The 20,598-nt window shown below is 34.4% G+C and overlaps 2 protein-coding genes and 1 pseudogene across 2 annotated transcripts; 1 reads left to right on the top strand and 2 right to left on the bottom strand.

Annotated features, from left to right (window-relative positions):
- Nucleotides 1–75: 75 nt before the first annotated feature.
- On the bottom strand, nt 76–7,035 carry LOC125844311 (diphosphomevalonate decarboxylase 2-like). Its single transcript, XM_049523598.1, has 10 exons — nt 6,628–7,035; nt 4,824–5,022; nt 3,609–3,672; nt 3,352–3,415; nt 3,178–3,258; nt 2,197–2,283; nt 1,874–2,024; nt 1,691–1,746; nt 970–1,094; nt 76–517 (listed from the first exon to the last, which is right to left on the bottom strand). Exons 1-10 carry the CDS (start codon nt 6,841–6,843, stop codon nt 295–297), a joined length of 1,266 nt encoding a protein of 421 aa, XP_049379555.1. The 5' UTR covers nt 6,844–7,035; the 3' UTR covers nt 76–294.
- A 3,827-nt stretch (nt 7,036–10,862) lies between these two features.
- LOC125844716 (uncharacterized) lies at nt 10,863–20,486 on the bottom strand. Its single transcript, XM_049524044.1, has 13 exons — nt 20,147–20,486; nt 19,168–19,284; nt 18,552–18,616; nt 17,547–17,652; nt 17,357–17,428; nt 16,837–16,896; nt 16,620–16,749; nt 16,345–16,535; nt 16,046–16,227; nt 14,517–14,644; nt 13,938–14,203; nt 12,619–12,862; nt 10,863–12,030 (listed from the first exon to the last, which is right to left on the bottom strand). Exons 1-13 carry the CDS (start codon nt 20,411–20,413, stop codon nt 11,300–11,302), a joined length of 2,559 nt encoding a protein of 852 aa, XP_049380001.1. The 5' UTR covers nt 20,414–20,486; the 3' UTR covers nt 10,863–11,299.
- Nucleotides 11,013–11,122, top strand: LOC125846164 (U6 spliceosomal RNA; annotated as a pseudogene).
- Nucleotides 20,487–20,598: the final 112 nt, after the last annotated feature.

The following is a 20,598-nucleotide window of genomic DNA, read 5'->3' as shown; positions in this document are numbered from 1 at the left end:
ACAAACAGCAAGAAACAGATCATTTGAATTCTCCACACTTGTTGAATTTAAAAGATATTTTGACATTTAAAAAAAAAGAGGAAATTTTGAGGACTTTTATTGCATTGCTCAAAGATGAGAGTACACAACTAAACTAAGCTACAAGCAAAAGCTTTGAGTTCAAATTTTATCCAAACTTAAAAAAACCAGTTTAAAATTGCATCCCCATTTCTTAAGGCAAAGAGGGTGCAATACTTGGATCTCGTGGAGTTGTGTCGATTACTTAAACATTAGCACAAATAAACTTTTGCTATTTTACTTGGGCAAACCAGTTTCAAGGCAGAGGAGAGCCTGACTTTCGTCAGGTAGCAAAACTGGACCTCTGCCAGGTCTTGTGCAGATGAAGTAGCTTATTTCACCTTTGCATTTCTGAGCTGGAACCTTGTCCTTAATTTCAGGTGGAGGAGGTAATGCTTCCACGTCGTTTAAATCCTGAATCCCAGCATCCTTCAGAATTGACTTATCACCTATGACATAGCTGGAGAGAAAGGAAAAAGAACAATAAGGAGCAGTGAAGATGGTCAATGGTTGGATGTTGATAGCACAAGGTCCAGAATGCATATCATGGCGGGGTGTGTTTGTATGGAGTTGAAGATTTCCATAAAACAAGTCATTTTCTGGTGTTTGGTTCTGTTCACAATTATATCAACTCGTAACTTTATAACACTGCTTTAGCAAGCACTTGACACATAATCAATCTTTACTACTCAAAAAAATTTGTCAAAACATTATCAGCGGGTTAATAATAATATTATCCATCTTTAGTAAATGTTCTATTTTGGAAAATATTTACCACCCTCAAACCACACACTGGGAAACATTTCCTTGGAATATTTTTCTAAAGAATAAGTCACTTTCCAGAAAACATTTCCTCGAACATGACTTCCTCATAGTTATATAAGAACTTTGAATCTTTTATATGCAGAATACCTGTCTAGATCGGTATCTGAGTTTGGAGGGAAGTGGAAAAGAAGCCTCTGAAGCATAAGTGCGGCAGCCTTTCTGTTACGTGCAATCAGAACGGCATTTGGCCCAGCATCGAAGGTGTATGCAACCTGGAAATATTCTATTGTTTAGAAAAAATGGAATATGCATTTATTCACGCTACATTTCACCTACTTTTGAAGTCAAACTTGCACTATCAGATCATGAGAAGCAAAATGTGAGCTGAGATATTTGTTGGCAACAAGCTAATTATAGTGTTCAAAAAGGCATGAAATAAGTCTGAAAGTTGCTTGTTATAGTGCCAAGATACTGGTGCAGTTGATGTCATGTCATTACTGTCAAAACCAGCTCAAGAAGGAAAAATTTCAATGTTTGGGTGCATCGCGAAGTTCGCAAAATCTTCAGCACAGAAAGGTGCATGAAGTTTATGGGAGAGGGGTATGTCATGTATGTCATGAAGGAAGCACTCACTGCCCATTACAAATATAAAAGCAGATTTCCCGAAAAGGCATAATCATTGTTCTGTTTAAAATAGCTTGTGTCCACAATTTGGGTCAAGTACAAATTTGAGTGACCAATTTAACCTGCAGAACTTTGATATTTCAAAAGGTTGAAAATCTTGGTGACCCTTATTACTTTAGTAAAAAGAAGAAGAACCATATCATGCAATTATCTATTAGGACAATAGTAGGATAACGTTTCAAACCTGTGGAGTTCCTTCTGCACGGTTCCATTTCTCGACACAGCTAATTACCCTGAAAAGTTAACACACCGTCAAGACTTTCTTGTTTCTCCCACTTTCAGTATAAGAGATCATCAAGTTCAGAACTTATCTATGTTACAACACAACTCAAGATACAGCCTGAAGTTAAGACAACTTGCCTATGAGATGCGTCATTCATGTAGAATATAGGAGGGCTAGTGTCCATGCAGACTGCATGAAATTGATTGCTGTCAGAACAAGTCAGTTGAGCAAAAGTTGGAAAATCGCGATTTTGTATAGCTTCTTCCATCTGAATAATGCGTTTTGGTACTACTTCCTGAAAATGAAATCCAAAATGATAAGTCAAAACTTCTGATACAATGTTTACCAATTGAGCAGAGGTTAAATTAACAGAGCTAATGAAAATAAGCTGAAGATTTTAGAGAATATTGATTGAAGATGTGTCAGAACTACCAAAATCCTAATGTAGAGAGTTACAAAGACAATACCTTTGCTCTGTGTTCTATAAGTGCACTGGTTACAACAGTCTCACGCATTCCTGAGGTGCTACTTGTTTCCTTCTGCCGTGAGCTAACCTGAAGTACAGCACATAATAAAAGAATTAAACAGAAAAACATCAGGAGGCACAAGTTGATAAATTAGTGTCGTAATCAAACTGATAGCATGATCATTTACGCAGGCATCTTATTTAAGAAGATGATGCAAGTAAAGTTTAGAGTCCTGTTTATTTATGGAGTTGAAAACAGAAAATACACCCAAAAAACTGATCCGGTGATCAACATTTGCGGAATCTACTTGACTAAACTTCATTGATTCATAGTCAAGAATTATGAGTTACTGAAAGTAGCTTAAAGTTGCCATTGGGGATCTAGGAAGCAGTAGCAATAGATAACCATTCGAAAAGAAAGAACTAAGATATGCAGAACAAATAAATGAACACAAATAAGTGGCATTTTTGAAGTCAAGGAATTAGTTAGCAAGAAACGAAAGCAGAATACTCTTTTTCTCTTCCCACTTCCCAGCATAGCAGTATGACTCGAAGAAACTTGGATTTCTAGAAAAAGGGGTTCCCCAAGATCTAAAACTTGAATGAGGGGCTCAGTATAAGGATGAAACAGAAACCAAGTCCTTCTCTACAACCTTATTCCCAGAAAAATGTTCTCCTTCAAGTCTGAAGGACTGCAGTTCCAATGGGATAGATTCGGTTTCTGTTCCACTTATTATTATTGTTACCAAAAATCACTGATGCACAAAAGTACTGCAATGACAAGTATCATGTTTGGAGAAAGAACTAGATGGGACAAGTAGACGAATAAGATGAAGACAGATTCTCAAATCTGGATAGGAGAAACAGACATGAATAGAAGAAACACAGATTCTTTCTTCCTTCTCAATGCCTAACAATGACATGAATAGACAAGCTTTCCAGAAAAGTGAATAGCAATCACATCTGGATGGGAAGTACATACCACTGCAATGATGATAACAAGCTCATCCCAGTGTTTCTCGTCTACGAGTGGAACAGCAATGCTATCGCTACCATCTTCCTCCTTTACACATCACAAAAAGAATTAGACCACACTGAAAAGATAGAGAGCATGGTGAGACAAGCTACAACACAAGAATGTAGGAGCTCGACATACCTTTCCCATGACCCACTTGACAAATCCTCCAAACAAGCTTCGACAAGCACTTCCTGAACCTTGCCTGTGTGGGAATAAGTGAAGTGTATCAGTTTCTTATTTTTCATAGCTATTGAATGAACAGATGAAAAGAGAAAGTAAGATCAAGAAGGATCAGTTTGATATGCTGTTACCTCGATCTAACTTTAGTCTTCTAGACAAAACATATAGAAAAATAAGACCAGCTAACAAAATATTCACGACTGATATGAATTTACCTTGCTATGGCAGAAAGTCTCCCATTGTCCTCTTGCACATTCATTAACTTCGCAAGGGAAAAGACTGCATATCGGAGACATAAGTTGTACTCATCTCAAAACTTACAGAAGGAATGTAATAATGGATAAAATAGAGATTCCCACAAGAAAGAAACATTCACTTGGAAAAAACATTTTCAAAATTACTCTGAAGATGAATTCTTAAGAAGGGCTGACATAATACACAGTTCATAAATTTCTTAATGACAGTTTATCATCCTTACAGACAAGGGTCAAAGAAGATAACATATTTAAAATACAGCAACATCAATCAGAATCCAAAGAAACTCAAACACACGGATAAATGCACTAGTTTATCAGCAAGTACATTCTTCAAATGGCCACTCATATAAAAGTTACAGAACATAATTTCCTGAATAAGTTGCAAGAAAAGGAAAATGTTATAAAGAAGTATTAATTTATTTGTGATTTGCATCAAGTGCAACTTGTGGTACTTGGTTAAACTGCACTATATACATGAGTAGGTAAACTGTAACACAGATCATTCTTGATGGACAGAGTATGGACGTAAAAAAAAACTTGCACTTCTCCACTAATGAAACTATTTTTTCAAGGGCATTTTACTTGCCAAGTAATATGATATTACTGATAATAGAACCTAAGGTCATGCCAATAGAAAAATACCCAGAAAAGACACATGCAACACTTCAGAAAAGATAATGGTTTTATCCTACATGCATTCATTCAAGCTGGAAAAAGAACCCAAAGTGTTGGAACGCTCTGCAAAATACAAATGTATCACTTTGATCTTTGCTAGTTGAAAACAAATCACAGATTTGAGCACAGCAAAGCCTCAATGAAATTAATTTCTAGCGTCATATACTCAGTAACAAACAAAGTTACTTTGGATTTTGTAGACCACAGAACAAGCAAATGTACTGATTAAATAAGGTTATTACACCGTTGCATCAGTTTCAGGCACGTGCAATTTGCAAACACCTTATCCTAAATGAGAATTACGCAAATGCATGCAGAAAAGAACAAACTTCTGAAACTCTTGTATAAGAGTACTCCAGTTACTTTTCAGGATTCATTGATCATCACTTAGGTTCAAGATTCACCGATGATCCTTAGATCTTTAATATTAGAATATCAATGAAATAAAAAAAAGGGAGTGACTTTCAGAATACAAGAAAGAGAATTGGTTAATCATACCGAGGCAGGCAAAACCAGCAGCTGAGGAAGCCAGACCAGCAGCAGTAGGAAAATTATTGTAAGAATCAATATGCACATGCAAGTTCTGCCAATCATTTTTACTGATCTTGATACCCTTCTTCTCATCCTCGTAATCATTAGCACGAGCTCGAATTTCTCTTAGACAATTTTGGTATCTGGCTCCATCAAGAGATATTTCCTACACCACGAGCAAAAGCAATGTTAAAATGTCAAGACTTGGCAACAAAAAACTGCAGCATACAAATCTTTCTCATTGCTCACAATGGAGGGAAAGGGGGAAATATAATGAGCTCAGCTTTCGAAGACTGCACAAATGTGAATTATAAATTCCCTGCACAACTATTTTAACCAATTTCTGTAGCAAAACCAGAGAAGATAATCAAAGACATGATCCATCATTAAACAAGAAATACATCCTAAAGAAGAACAAATAAACTAAAATTTACAGAAAGTATCAAGAGTTCATATGATTCATCTTCTTCTCGTGTACCACCTTGATTCCACTACATGTAATACACAGCCAAACGACATAGAACAGTTAATATATTTTAATAACAAAACAGCCTATGATCTTGTAGATAACAATTGAAAGCAGAAGCTAGACAAACATTACACTCTTAAAGAACTGAATCTTCCCAATCCCTGAGTTTACAGGATGTTTCAAGTTAATCAATCCACATAAACTTCTATAAATTTAAATTAATAAAATGAGAAATTTTTACTCTTCAAGAACTGAATTTCCTAAACATCTGAGATGCCAAAAGCCTTGTTTAACATAAAATCAACCCACTTAAAATTACAAGAACAAGTGGACATCAAATAAAATCAGATAAAGGGATCAAACTCAGAAAAAAAATGAATTTTCTTAAAGAATGGAACTTTCTCAACATCTGAGCTGCCAAGACATCTTGTTTTAAATAAGCAGACCCACATAAAATTACAAGAACAAATATTCATCAATTCTTTTGCGAAAAAATTAGAATGAGAAATTTTTACTCTTCAAGAGCTGAACTTTCCCAACATCAGAGCTATCAATACAGCCTTCTTTCTCATAAATTAACCCACATAAAATTACAAGAACAAATGCATATCAACCATTTCAGTAAAATCACACTGACAAAATGAGAAAGTCAAGACCTAAACTTTTCAAAAAGAGTCTTCTTTCACGTAATCTACCCACATTTAATTACAAAAAAAACAACATATAGTCATCATTCTATTATCAAATACACAAAGAAAAATTGGTACTCCACTTTTCACTTATCAAGAACAGAACTTTCTAAACATCTCAGCTGCCAAACAAGTTTTCTATCACATAAATCAATAGGTAATCTTAGTAGCTTAGTTAATTAGCTAAGAACTTTCACCTTGCTAGTGAGATTCGATTCCCACCTTGTGATCCTCACCTACCCCCAATTATTTTTTTAAAAAAAGTACAAATCAATAATGTTGAAGGTACACTAGGTAATCTTAATAGCTCAGTCGGTTCACTAAGAACATTCACCTTAGAGGCTTCGATTCCCACCTTATAACCCTCACCTACCCCCAACCTTTTTTTTAAATTGTACAAAATAATAATGTTGTAGGGACACAAGCGAATCTTAATAGCTTCCTGAGCTCTTACTTCGTTGGTGAGGGTTCGAGTCCCACCTTGTAATCCCCTCCCCATTTCTCCTTCCCCTTCCCATACCCATAACCCATCACATAAATCAACCAAACAAATACCAATCAAATTTCTAAACAAATTAGACTAAGAAATTTTAATTTTTTTTAAAAAAGCTACCTTTTTGTTTAGCCACATGCGATCTTGTTGGAAAGAAGGGCTAACAGCAACAGTGGTTGTGGTACAAAGATGAGCAGGATCAAGGGTAACACTAATACTATCATTAATAGCAAGAATAAGATTTTCATCTCTTTTTCCCCAATATTTAATCACTGCTATGTTTGTGGGTGTTTGAGCAGTCACCATAAGAATCCATTTCTTTGATTGTTCAGCCATGGCGAAAAAAAATTGAGGGCGTTAATTCCAAAGAATGGAATTTGGGGATTTAGATCTACAAAAATGGAAATGTGGGTTGGTGTTAAATTTGCGTTTAGTAGAGTATTTATACTACATGTGAAGGAGCATGGCTGCTAATATATAGTAGTGAGTGAGGAACAACCTCCATTGTTGAATGAGAAAGAAGTTTGTTTATTGTTTATTTCTCGTTGGCAAATCACTTACACCTTGTTTGGATAGTCTATATTTAAATTTATCGGCAGGTAATAACGAAAAATCTCATTTTATGTAACGTCAATTTGATGTGATAAAAAAAAAATTGATATGATTACGTCATTTACTTTATCATTTAAATTATTGATGTGTTTGATATTAATAATAATAAAAATAATATTATAATTTATCTAAATATTATATTTATTAAAATAATATTATTATGAAACATTACTTAACGACCTTCGAATCAATTTTTTTAAAAGGATATATAAATGCGACAAAAAAAATTTAAATGTGTGTATTCTCTTTTTTGTTTTTGGAGTAAAGAAAGTAACTCAATGTGGAGTGCTACAATTATTAGCAAGGGTGTCCAACAAAAATAGGGAAAAAAAGGCCGATTAGTTTCGAAATATGTACAATAAAGTACTCCATCCGTCCCTTTTTATATTCATCTCCTTTTATAAATAGTTGATTCATAATACTTGTCATTTCATAAAATCAATGCATAAATTACCATATTGTTCATTTTTTACCCTTGTGAGTTATTAGCCTTGAAAATATATATTTGACTAACTTAGAAAAGCTAAATAAATGATTCATGTTAATTGGTTAAATTAATTAGTCAAAATAAATTAATTCATATTCATTGATTGAAAACTTGAGTTCCAAAAAAAATTAAATAAGAGTAGAAGGGTAAAGTTACATCATTTCTTAATGCAAGTGCAAAGTAAAAATGTGACACATAAAAAGGGACGGAGGGAATAATTAGTTTACAACAAATATAGTTATGTTTTATTTATATAAAAAGATAGCTAAAATTATAAGTATACGTGACTATACAATATAACTTGTCAAAAGTTTTAGAAAGTATATTGGTCATGAGTTATGCATTGACTATACATTATAATACGCTTAAAAAGTTGAATATAGTTTAATTATACACTTAAAAATTGATTATATATGAAGTAACGTCGATTATTCAATCTCAATCAACTTAAAATCACCTCTAAACCATTCCAAAAATTTAGAGTAGAAAATCATCTCGATATTTCAAGTCTTTTGACATATAATTTACACAAAACGATTCATATTTTTGTTACGTCGAATTTTATTTTTTTTAAAAAGGAGGAAGTTTATATTCGTTAAATTAACTAAATTCTTGGATAATGTTTGTGCATATAAATTTTTTTGGAGGAAGTTTTAAAAAAAACACCTTTACATGAATGACCTCCTTATTAATTTTACTTTTAGTCATAGAAAAGTACATGAGCTACGCAGACAACGTTTTAATAATGTTTGTCATCTTATTAGTCAAGCATGCACACTAAGTAGCTTTCACAAAATATATAGGTAGCCATTTTCGAGTCAAGACATTTATTTTTTATCTGGCTATACTTTAGACATTATAAATTTTTTGTAAATATTATTATATCGTTATCATTATTTATGCATGATGCATATGAAGAATAATTGTACGCTAAAAACTAATTGCTAAAATCAGAGAGGTTAATAATATATTCTCACCTCAAAATTATGCTATCATCGTAGAACTCAAATTTCATATTTTATAATTAATCATGATAAAATATGAAATTGCACCGTTAGTTTCTATTTTAAAAAATTATCTCCAAGATAAGACTTATATTGATTTAATAAACAATAATAGTACGTAGAAGATTGTCGTGATGCCCATTTTATTTAATACTAATATAAAAAATAGTACGTACGAGATTGGTCCATATGCCCATTTCTATGTTTGTTGGCATTTACATGACAATAAAAAAAAAAAAAAAAAAAAAAAGAAGTGGGCACAAGTTAATTTAAAGCTTCACTTCTTATAGATTGATATTTACATCGTATAATTTCTAAATGATATAGTGTCTTATATAAGTTTATATTATTTTCTAGAAAAAAATAATATTATCTAGAAAGCATGTTAAGATTTTTTATTTTTTCTTTTAGATATCCTCATTAAAGCATAAAGATTATTAAATATTAAGTTTGAGCCTTGAAAATATTAAAAGTGTTTTACTGTTAAAATAAGTTTCTTCTTTTTTACGTGGATGAGGGAGGGGGGATAAAACTTTGAATACAAAAAACCTAACAAAATTTTTACTTTAAATAACACCTAAAATGTATTTTTCTAATTAAATGAACAAATATGAGTTATAGTATTAACAAAAAAAAAAAAATGAGGAAATCTAAAATTTATTCCAAATTTTGTTGCTACACAGTACACATTGGTCTGTGAGCTTTGCTTTCTAATTATTAAAAAAATATCGTTTTATTATTATTTAAATGAGCCAAGATAGAGATTTGGCCTAGGCAGAAACCAAACAAAATATAGAATAAAATATAGTCTAGAATATAGATATTAAAAACATCTATATTTCATAAGAATTAAAAAATAAAAAAATCTTGAAGATCAAAGTGAACTTTCTTGGACTTAGGAGTTAGGAATTGCTTAGTTTAAATATTTTTAAGTTAACATGATATTTTAAACAGTTTAAATAGTAATACATTAAATACTTTTAAAATAATAAAAATAATTCAAAAAATCATAAATTGAAAATTCTAATTTATAACTTAAAAAAAATCCATCCAAACGTGGTCTTAATTGTTGGATGGCCGAATGCCACTGCACCAACTTTCTCACATGTTGCAATATATTTGTTAAAGTCACACTCTTGAGGTCAAATTATGACAGCTATTAACTCCTTCCAATTACTATATTTTTTATCGGAAAAGAAATTTATCTGAACCTTCTTGATCGAAAAATTATATTGTATATATAAAAAAATTATGTTCAATTTTACTTTAAAAAAAGTTTATCTCCTCTTCATTCAAGCAAAACATGCAATTATTTTTTATTATTGATCTTAGTTAGAATTCTGGAAAATATCAGTCAAAACTCAAAAGCTAAAATGATACTATTAGGATTATTAAATAGTACTTGTTTTTTATTTCATTTTTCATTAATCAATTGAATGGGACTTTACCATATAAAATCCATTAATAATAAAGAATCAATTGAGCCGTCGAAGGCAGTTAATTCATTAGTACTTTGTTGAAATAATCACACTTCTTAATTGACTTTATTTAGCCAAAGGAGTGCCACATATTAGTAGGCCAGAGTTGACTGTTTTACAAATTTTATTTATTTTTTGTTTCTAATCTGGTGATCTATATACATTTTTCATTTTGGAACTCTACTAATTCAAATTTGTAAAGGGAAGTCTCATTTGGGGGTAACGATCCCTAATAAAAGGCAACTCATACCTAAGGTTCGAACTTGGGATTTTTGATTAAATACCTATATGCATTTTGAGATTTGACTAATTTGATTCGTATCAAAAGATCCACCTCCCTACCAAAGACAACTCATATCTAGAGTTCAAATTCAAGACTTTTGATTATGAACAAAGAAATATTTACCCCTCCATAGTTTCTATGCGAGTGATTTCACAAATTCCTTGGTCTAATCACAACTTCAATTAGCTAAACTAACGTTAAAATACTTTATTATGACAAAATTTGGATCATCTTTCAAGGGAGGGTGATGTGTACGCAATATGATCAAGAGGTTATTTTCAATAAAGCCACAACTCAAATCGAACGTAGCCATTGAATGCCTTTAATAAAGAAAATACGATAATCAAGACAACAAAAAAGTAATAAAATTTAAAAAATAAGTAGGAGAGATACAATAACAATGCTTGCCCTTAAATTTCATTAAAATATATTCGTATTCAGAAAATTCAACACCTTTAATGAAGAAAACATATTAAAAACCCTATCCACTCTTTTCAAAATTGGCATTCTTGTCAAGGATTGTATTGGAATTCATCTCAATAGCAGGAAAGTACAAATTACAGACTCACAAGACCTTTGAAACACAGATAAATGAAACACTCCTACCCAATCTACCTAATGAATTCAAAATCCAAAACCTAGTGGCTTATTTAACCCCATTCGGGTTAAAATTGGAACGATACAAAGAAAATTAGCATGACCCCTTTGTGCAAGGATAACATGCATAAATCGAGAAAATAACACATCCCAATTACCTACCCCGACCATGGAAGTGGTTAAACCTGATAGATACATCAAGTTTTCCCTAATCTCCATCTGAGAGAAAAAGCCAGGTGACTGGTGATGATTTTGACAGGCAAATACAATTTTCCACCCAATACAAGATATAATAAATATAATATGGACCACTATATAGGCTGTTCTCTGTTTAATCAGAATCAGGCTCAACATCAACAATATCAGGAATTGACTCCATGGACTCATTATCAGATTCATGCATCAACTCTTTACCTCTGTCTAAATTCATCTTCAGCGGCGAAGCAAATCCAGCATCACTAGCTTCTGCCACCTCCTTTCTAGATGCATCGTCCGCGATATTTTCCGATCCTAGAGATACCACATTACTCTTAGATGGTAGGAGATCTTCAGAATGTTTACTTGTTTTTAGAGATAGTTGTGATTCAACCATGATCTCATCCCTGTCCATGGGGCTTTTCTTAACAGTAGTAATAGGTGCTACTTGCTCCAATTTACTGTTTTCAGAAACTTTTACTGCAGTAGTATCAAAAGATGTAAGCTTTTCTGATGATGGATCTCTTAATGTTTCTGAGGGTTGATTACTTGTATCTGTATCTTTTCCAGGATCAGCTGCCACAGTATCCAAATCTTCACTGTTTCGCATCCAATCTGCGTAAAGGTCATCATTATAAGAATCTGGCTCGTCGGGGGCCTTTCTGGATGTGCCAATGTGGAATGTGTTATTTGCTGCACGGTTACTGACGTGTACATTCCCTGAAAACCACTTACTTCCAACTTCGTAATTGTTGTCAGTGGACTCGAGATCTAATAATGGAAGAGCTCGGGGATGTATAAGCACTTCCAATGCCAAAATAGCATGTGCACAACATTCAGCAACTTTAGTTCCTATTTCTCGAGTCCCTGCCAACACCAAATTAGCAACAGGTTATCCATTTAAGCAGATTGCAAAAAATTGGAAGGATGCTAAACTAGGGGCAAGGGAAGTACAAGGTGCGAACAGCAACATCATCCTTAGATGTAAATGTTCTTTGAATGCATTAGTAGCATAATGGGATTTAAAATAGAAAGCATCACTCACTCTCTAGCCATTACCTCAATCATTTCGAGAGCAACTGCTAGGACAAACATTTAAAAGTTGCAGTTCTCACAGCTATGCAACTGACAAATTGTTATGACATTAAAATTTCAACAGATCTTCCGCTCTTACCATGTCTTTATATCTACTAGTTTATATTTCAATCTCTAGAATATTTACTTCTACCTTATCGAAGTAAGTTTTTAGTACACTTAGCATATGACACAAAAGAAGGCAGACAAGGAACGCCTCAGGCACACAGTAGCTTGATTAATAGAATAATTTCATGCGCACAGTTCTTACTTGCTATTGTCTAAAGGACTTGTTTCAGCCATGCCCGGTATGGCATAGAAGAATTCTAGCTTTTTCTAAGAAAAATCTGTACAATCACCTCAACAAAATTGCATCCTTACCTCTGCGAAAAAGTTCAAGCCCCTGAGAAAGGTGGGGTGGGCGAGTGCGGCCAGGAGAGAGGAGAGAAGCCAGAAGTGCTCGTAAAGCTGCAATTTGATAGTCTCGCCAAATACTGGTTGGTGAGTCAGAAACCAAACTGCCTCTGCCATCCTTGGCCCACCCTCCTTTAGAAGCATTTCTGGTAACATCCAAAAGAAGGTGATCAACATTTACTCGCCAACTTTCGGATCTCCTAGAACCACCCTTAAAATGACAGATAAGATACTTGCCATCAAGAACAACTTTTGGAGATAGGTACAAAGGAGAAAAAGTGGATAATATAGGATACATTTGTGTGTGTGTGTGGGGTGGGGAAGAGTAGGAACTATTACATGGGTCACAAAATATTCCAAAAACTTTTACGTATTACATTGTGCACAACCTAAACTCATAAATTAGGCACCATAGCATCATATAACGAGTATGAAATCTTCATGTACTCACTATATCCTAAAATATTATTTAATTATCCGGAATTGTAATTAGTACATGGATTAAGGATAAGGACAAGCAGGTGAGGTAAAAAGAAAAACAATTTCATAGGCTATTAGAAATATAATGACAAAGAAAGGACCTTACTCAAGCAGTCGTAAAACAAAGTTGCAGACTACAACTTTGACTATCAGCTCATTCACCAATAAAAATAAATTGTTATCCCAAGAATTAGGCGACCCTAGGCTAAAATCTTCCCCGAGAGCAAGGAAGAGGCACTTTCACAACATAATAACAAGAAAATATCTTTTCTCTAACCACAAATCCGATTCACATTAATTTTTCAACTTCTAAAGCACCCAGGCAAGAATGCAGGTAAGAGAGCCAAGCTTTAACAAGTATACTTAAGGACATGCATTAGAAATTCTTTACGTGTGCACATTTTAGGGAATGCCTATATTCTCTCTAATAACTGTTGAAGCATTTTCATAAAAAAATTTATTATCAGGCATTAGAAATGTCCTGTCACTCCCCTTTTTGCCTGCCCTACTTTCTATTTTGATTTGTCAGAATATGATGTCAGCTTTCTCTAACATGAAACTTCTATTTTTTTACACTTTTCAATACTTTTTCTTATGTGATATTCTACTTCCAAATTAGACCCTGCTTTTATGATATTAAAGAACGAATTCATCAAGAAGTCAATCTTATCTTCTGACTTTGACCCTCATGCTATTACAAATCAACTTGCAACTCTTTGAAAAATTATTTTTAATATAAGGATTTCTTCTCTTAAAAACCACATTTGTTCAAAAGTAGTCTCAAGTGAGAGCAACATTAAGCATACCACAGCAAGAAGGGCTTCCAATGCCTCTAGTGCAGCTATCTTAACAGACAATGAAGCCATGTTTGGGGACACTTCCACTTCAAAAACCTCTTTATCAGGCAGCTCATCAAGCGAACTACTTGTACTTGCATGCTTCCTCTTCTTGTGGGAAGTCTTTGTTGTAGTCTCTGGATGTATATTCTGTTGTGCAACAGAAGATGTGCCTCTCTCATCTAAATCCATCAATGAATTGTTAACAATCACATCGGTGAGGTGTGTGGATATCCCTGCCAATTAAAATTGCTGCAGTCAGTGACAGAATTATAATCAATCACAACCACTATCAAAATCACCAATCCACTAAATGCACAGCAGCCCGGAGAACTAGTCAGTGACATTCTTTTTGGGACGGGCTAAAAAAGAAGGGGTGCCACATAAAATGGGACAGAGGAAGTATTTACTATCTCAGCTAAATATGCAGAGTTTACGAGCGTTTAGTGCAATGCACACAGACAACCCAGCCTCTAAGTTAGGCAGTTGGTTATGAGCATAACAAATGCCAAAAGAAGTACAAACTTGTTGAAAATTTAAAATGCCTACCAACCCCCAGTGACAGCAGCAGGACTTTCATAATTGCGTACACCTTTATCCTTAGCTCTGGCAAAGTAGACGTTTCAATGTAGTTGGTTAGGAGTCGTATTATAGAGCCAACATGAGGGAGCAACTGGCTGCAAAAGAGAGAAAGAAGCAGCCCAGTCTTAGCACTAGTTTCCTTTAATAGATTGTCCAACATGGAAAGGGGAACTAAAATAAAATAATCAACCAAATATTGAAAAAAATGTAATGAACTTTGCTTTTGAACTGCTATTATGGATCCATGCACGGGGTAAATACCCAACATGTGTTATAAAGTTTGTGAGCACTGTATCCAAGTATGTACTAGTTCTCTACCATAATTTTTAACCACCACCTTAATCATAATACAAAGTGATATCCTCATTTTCTGCCTCAAAGTATATTTTTGAGCTTTAGCTCATTATCTCTGGCTAAAGCAGAGCAAGATACCCTGGAATTCTAACATGGCAGTATATATACCAACTGATATCAAGGGAAAACATAGACAATTTTAAATGCCTAAATAGTGATAGAATAGGCTGAACTTATCAAAACAATAAAAACGGTTAGGTTGGCGTTCAAAATCAAAGGTATATTCATAATTACGTGAAGCATCAAACAAGGATGCAACAAGCACCTGCAGATTTGAACTCTAATATTGCAATGTATCAACATTCTACTTCATAAACCTAAAGAAGACAAAATTAGCTCCTCCTTTGTACTTGTACAACAACCAGACTACCAGAGCATGACAAGTTGAACCTTCTCTTAATTTTCCCCAAAACAGAAAAGGTAAATTTAAGGAAAAGAAGGAAGAATGACTAATGAAGACGTTATCTCCTCTCCTTTCCCAAGATGGTCAATGGGTGATTTTAGCTGATCACTGGCGATCAGGCATGGATTCACTCCCTTCTGCTTTGGAAGACCCAGGGAATATTTTTATAAATATATATTTTACAAAAATAAAAATTATTATACAATAGGATGAGGGGAAGGGGGAAGGGGGAGGGGGATTACAAGGTGAGAGTCCAGGTAGGTAGCCCAACCAACTGGACTACTAAAATTGATTCCCCAAACAAGGGAATATTGATCTTTCTACAAGTCAGGTTTGCCAAATTATTTAAAGACAGGGAACTAAATCTAAAACCTGAACGGACACGTTAATAATGATCCTATTATACTGCGCTTGCCCGGGATGGTATTTCATCCTATGGAGAATCATGAGTCCTTGGGACAAAGATAGTGAAATGAATAAATGTAATCAACTGAAACAAGACATAGAAAAACAATATTGGAATTGCCTTATAACCTTCTATTTTTGGTGTAACCATGTCCTCCCCAAAGAGGTGAAGGCTATTACTCACTTTTTAGATAGTTTAGGAAGGGATATAGATGATAGATCTTTTGGTTTTGCTTACTATATATTCCTGATGTAATTACTACTGAAATACACCATTGGTGTATTGTTGTCTATAAAATGTAAACTTTATCAAAAAAAAAAAAAAAGAGCTCACCTGCCCAAGCCTTTAACAATTGATGTAAGAAGATCCAATATGTGTGAATGCAAGACCGGGAGTTCTGAACAAAAAAATTCTTGTTTCATTGTAGTCATATAGGCAATGCTTGGTGATGAGGAACCATCAACCATCAACACTCTTTTGGCAAGAGCTATTAATGGAAGTACATGTATAGCAACCTAGTAAGCAAGAGAAAAAAATTAAGATAATTCCTCAACGGCTTCTATAACTCACACCACACATACGGAAATAAATTAATCATGAACCCCCATTTGAATGTGACCACAGATTCTGACCTGAAATGGGTAAGAACTCGTAAGCAATTCACAACAACAAAGTATCAGGGTAGAGATTCTGGAGATCTGCAAGTGCTCAGGCCTCATTGTATTGTCTACAGTTCCTCTAGACAAAGATTGGCCCCCTAATGGAGGCGGTGGGTCTTTCCCAGGGGGAAGCAGCAATCTCATGGCCTCAGTTCTTATAGTTTCTACAAATATATTTATAAAAGATGAATATCAGTTGGAGCTCTTGCCATTATTAGCAAGGATAGCAATCAATATCTGAAAATCACCTTTCTCTAGACCCTGGAAGGCATCATTCAGCTGAATATTGATTGACAGCATGATCTTCTGCATCATCAATACCCAGCTATCCTCGTCCCCTCTTGATTTTGGTAGCAAAGCCAAACAATAACCAAGCTTCTGAAAACTAAAACCAGATGAGTTCCTCTACTTTTGGCTATCATATTCTAGCTAGAATTCAAATAAACTTTCTGGGTTTTGTCTCACCTTCAACATACTAGGATTGCACTTGCCTGACATGAGCCTCAAGACAATAGCATCCTCAACCTGCCAAAATAACCATGTCAACTAATGCATCTATACTGAAATAAACATGATATAATGATTAGGACTCTCCGAAGAACACAAGTAAGAAATAGAAACAACAATCAAAACCTTAAAATAACGGCAAATGAGTGTGAGCCAAGAACCAATTTCATCAGTGGGACGAAAAGAAAAGAAACCAATGTCACAGGAAACTGTTTCATTATAGCCTTCCTTAAACCCTTCAATATGCTCCATCAGCATAAATTTAATTTCTCAGGTTTAGAGAAAATAACTTCCTAAGCAGAGTGCTTAAGAAGCTAATCCTAATCTGTATATATCATGCTTTCTTTCTATCTTGTTCTCAATGAACAAACTAGACATTGATGCATCATGAACTTGGATACTAATTAGCAAGCCTTAGAGTAGTTTCATGTTATGCAATGTAAAAAAAAGAAAATCATGACACCAACAAAGAACTTACACCATCATAATGCCGTTGAATGGAAGATGGGAAAATATCTAAAATACTGCACAACAGAAAAATAGCTTCTTCCTGCACAGGTTGCAAGAGATGTCAAAACTCTAAAACAAAGGAAGCAACCACTTCACTTGCAGTAAGCAAAATTAAATTAATACTTTCAAGAAAGAACAGTTCAGCTAGTTTTACTAACCCATGAAGCATCAAATTTATCCTCGTTTAGCTGCTTCAATAATGGTTGAATTAGTTTTGTACTGAGAGCTATACCATCTTTCTTTGCATTTGGCAATCCACTCAACCTGATATTTAGGAAGGGAAAGGCACATATCCTTTTGATCAGAAAAATCTTCAAAAGTCAAAAGACCATCCTAAACCCTTCTTAGAGGGCTCTGCATAAATTTCCAGCAGAATTCACATTAAAGGGCAAAATGCCCCAAGAGAGACACTGAACTTGCTACAAATTTAAAATTATTAAAAATCTTATCAAAGTTAGTTGCATAAACATTGACCAGTCTGTATATTCTGTTCCTTAGTGTGCACAAATGGAAGTCCCATCCTGAACAATTACAAAATAAGGTAATACTGAGGTAGGAACATCTAAAAGATCGGAAATATCAAAGTTTGCTCAGTCTTGCGGCATTCCTTACTTAGTTACACTAGCTTTCAGCCTTTCACTTTATTAGTCAGGAACTCAGGATCAAACTGCAGTAGTCTTTTTCCTTTCTAAAAGGGGCCAATTGACTGGTGCTCCTTCACTATATACTATGCACCAAATTTTAATATTTCACTAGCTACTGCAGCTAATTTTAGGGTTTAAACCCCATAGCCATATCTGCGGGAAGGTGCATAAACTATTAATTCCAAATAAATGACATATCATACAGGACAATGTCCATATGATGAGTATTTTACATTCAAACACCATCAGGATCAGAAAGGAAATTTAATGTGCAAACCTAAATTAAACAAAACCTCTTTATTTTGAAAGAAAACAATGATTTCATAAGGCGTCAACAGTGTAAGCATACGCAAAAAGTTCCCATTAACATAATATATTTTTTCTATCAGAAATAGTTTCCCATTAACGTAACATCAAAACGGTTTTTCCAAGTTAAGAGCGAGAAATAACCCTCTCCATCAACCCTAGACTCATTGAGTACAATAAACAACAATCAGAATCAAAAGTTATCAAACAAACCTTGTGAACAAATCTGACAGGGAGGCACAAGTAGCTACCTTCACAAAGTGAGAATCTGCAGGGGACTAATCCAAGTACCCACATAAACAAAAAAGAAATGGACGTTCATTAACTTCTCACATTGATTTAAAGCAAAACTTCCGCAAAGATATAAGAGGTTAGATGTAGTCAATCAAATGTTTGTTACTCCTCACTGATTAATTAAGAGAACATATAGGATTGATCAACACACCAATTAATAAGACACTTATCAGGTTGAGTTAAACAAATGATTAGCACTTTTAATGGTTTGAAATCCCAGTTACTTTACTGTGTAGTCCGATGATATCTACATGGATCAGTCATCTCGATGCATAGTTGATAATGAAAACAACACAATTCATACATCTTCCTGCTTTCCAGATCATACTTGAAGACATAATAGCATCCAAATGCACTTTTTCCAAGACCAAAATGAAAAGAAGGAACATAAAAGATTATGTAGCCACAGTGAAAAATGTTTGTTTGCACTTCAAGTCTTCAACTGAAACAGGATTATGAATTCATTTTATATATGTCATCAACCAAAAGAAGATTAGACAAAGAACTCTTATCAATAAAGGATCAACTTGATTACCTGAAGATGGACTAAGAGTTTGTTAAACCATGCAGCGTAAGAAGCTATGAAACGTTCCCTACTGCATTCTTGACTTGTCACCCCGAGCAAACATATACCAGCCCAGCATTTATCTGGCTGCAACACAAACAATCACAAAAAACCAACTCCTTAATCCTACATTGAAAACATGCAGGTAATCCAATGTGATGAAGTTCATAAACAGCAATATGCTACAGGAAACATGTAAAACCATAATAAGGTTTCATTATCCAATCAGTAAATTCATCTGACAAAAGGAACTGACCCAGTTGCAAAAGGTGAAATAATTACATATCATCATTATTCAAAAAGGACAACCCAGTGCACTAAGCTCCCCTATGCACTGTCCAGGGAAGGGCCGGAATCAAGGGTCAGTTGTACACTGCCTTACTCTTGCATAAATGCAAGATACTATTTACACAGCTTGAACCCACATGGCAGCAACTTAACCAGTTACGCCAAGGCTCCCCTTCATCATCAGTATTCAATTTTTGCAAATTATAAGCACAAGCATCAACGCAAAGAGGTGTTGCTTTTGCTGCCTTGCGGGTCACCGGTTCAAGATGTGGAAATGTATGTTCAATAGCTTACAAGCAAACAAGAATGAGAAGCACAAAATGTAGATAGTTGGGCACAAATTCTTTATACATATTTTAAAAAGTCATACACAAACACACACTCAAACTTGCAAATAAGCACTAGACACCTCAACTTGGTCTCAAGTGGCAATTAAACACTACAACCCATCCCCATTGTGTCTCGTGGATGTCAGTGAACACATCAAATTTAAAGGTGTCTAACTGATCATTTTGTAAGTTCAACTGACAGAGTGGATACAAGTTGAGCTGCCTAATATGCATACTCAAAGTTGGAGTATGTACTTACTAAGTGAAGCAAAATTTGACTATCTGTTTTTATGTTATAACTATTAAAAAAAACAGTTCTTAAGATTATTCACCGTGTCACTAGAGGCAAGACCGACTACTCGATTGATCCAGGAATCGACGGCTGCTGTCCAGTTCTCAATCAACTTTTCATCAGATTCCGGTGGAGCTGATTCGGACAATAGCTGGTGAGTCTTAATGGCAGAAACAACATATGAGAGAACTGATGGATTCCGAAACTGATGTTTCAGGTCAGGAACATACTCTTTGAGCAGAGAACGAAGTAACCGAGGCTTCAAAGCGACGTCATACATGTTCTCAATTGTATCAGAGGCCGCCATTGAAGAGACAGAGAAAAAGAGAACAGCAAAATTTGCAGGTGTAATTTAGGGTTTAAGGATAAACCCTAAAATTTTAACAGACAAAAGGAAAGGTTCCCTTTTTATGAAATCGGGTCGGACCTTACTACTATTTTGGCCAATTGTCATTTTTAGACAATTGTTTGGTAAAATGACCTGGTTAAAAA

Source organism: Solanum stenotomum, chromosome 11, assembly GCF_019186545.1.
Source record: "Solanum stenotomum isolate F172 chromosome 11, ASM1918654v1, whole genome shotgun sequence".
NCBI lineage: Eukaryota > Viridiplantae > Streptophyta > Magnoliopsida > Solanales > Solanaceae > Solanum > Solanum stenotomum.
The sequence above is the reverse complement of the archived record's forward strand: the minus strand, read 5'-3'. Positions and strand labels throughout refer to the sequence as shown.

What these genes read in the sequence shown, in the direction of transcription:
- LOC125844311 (XM_049523598.1), bottom strand. Translation starts at nt 6,843, where the DNA reads ATGGCTGAACAATCAAAGAAATGGATTCTTATGGTGACTGCTCAAACA. An exon ending in ATTCTACATGAATGACGCAT is followed by an intron (nt 1,747 to 1,873) that starts CTCATAGGCAAG and finishes CGGTGTGTTAAC; the next exon opens with TTTTCAGGGTAATTAGCTGT. An exon ending in GTGCAGAAGGAACTCCACAG is followed by an intron (nt 1,095 to 1,690) that starts GTTTGAAACGTT and finishes GAATATTTCCAG; the next exon opens with GTTGCATACACCTTCGATGC.
- LOC125844716 (XM_049524044.1), bottom strand. Translation starts at nt 20,413, where the DNA reads ATGGCGGCCTCTGATACAATTGAGAACATGTATGACGTCGCTTTGAAG. An exon ending in CTGTCAGATTTGTTCACAAG is followed by an intron (nt 17,653 to 18,551) that starts GTTTGTTTGATA and finishes CCTAAATATCAG; the next exon opens with GTTGAGTGGATTGCCAAATG. An exon ending in ATAAATTTGATGCTTCATGG is followed by an intron (nt 17,429 to 17,546) that starts GTTAGTAAAACT and finishes CAACCTGTGCAG; the next exon opens with GAAGAAGCTATTTTTCTGTT.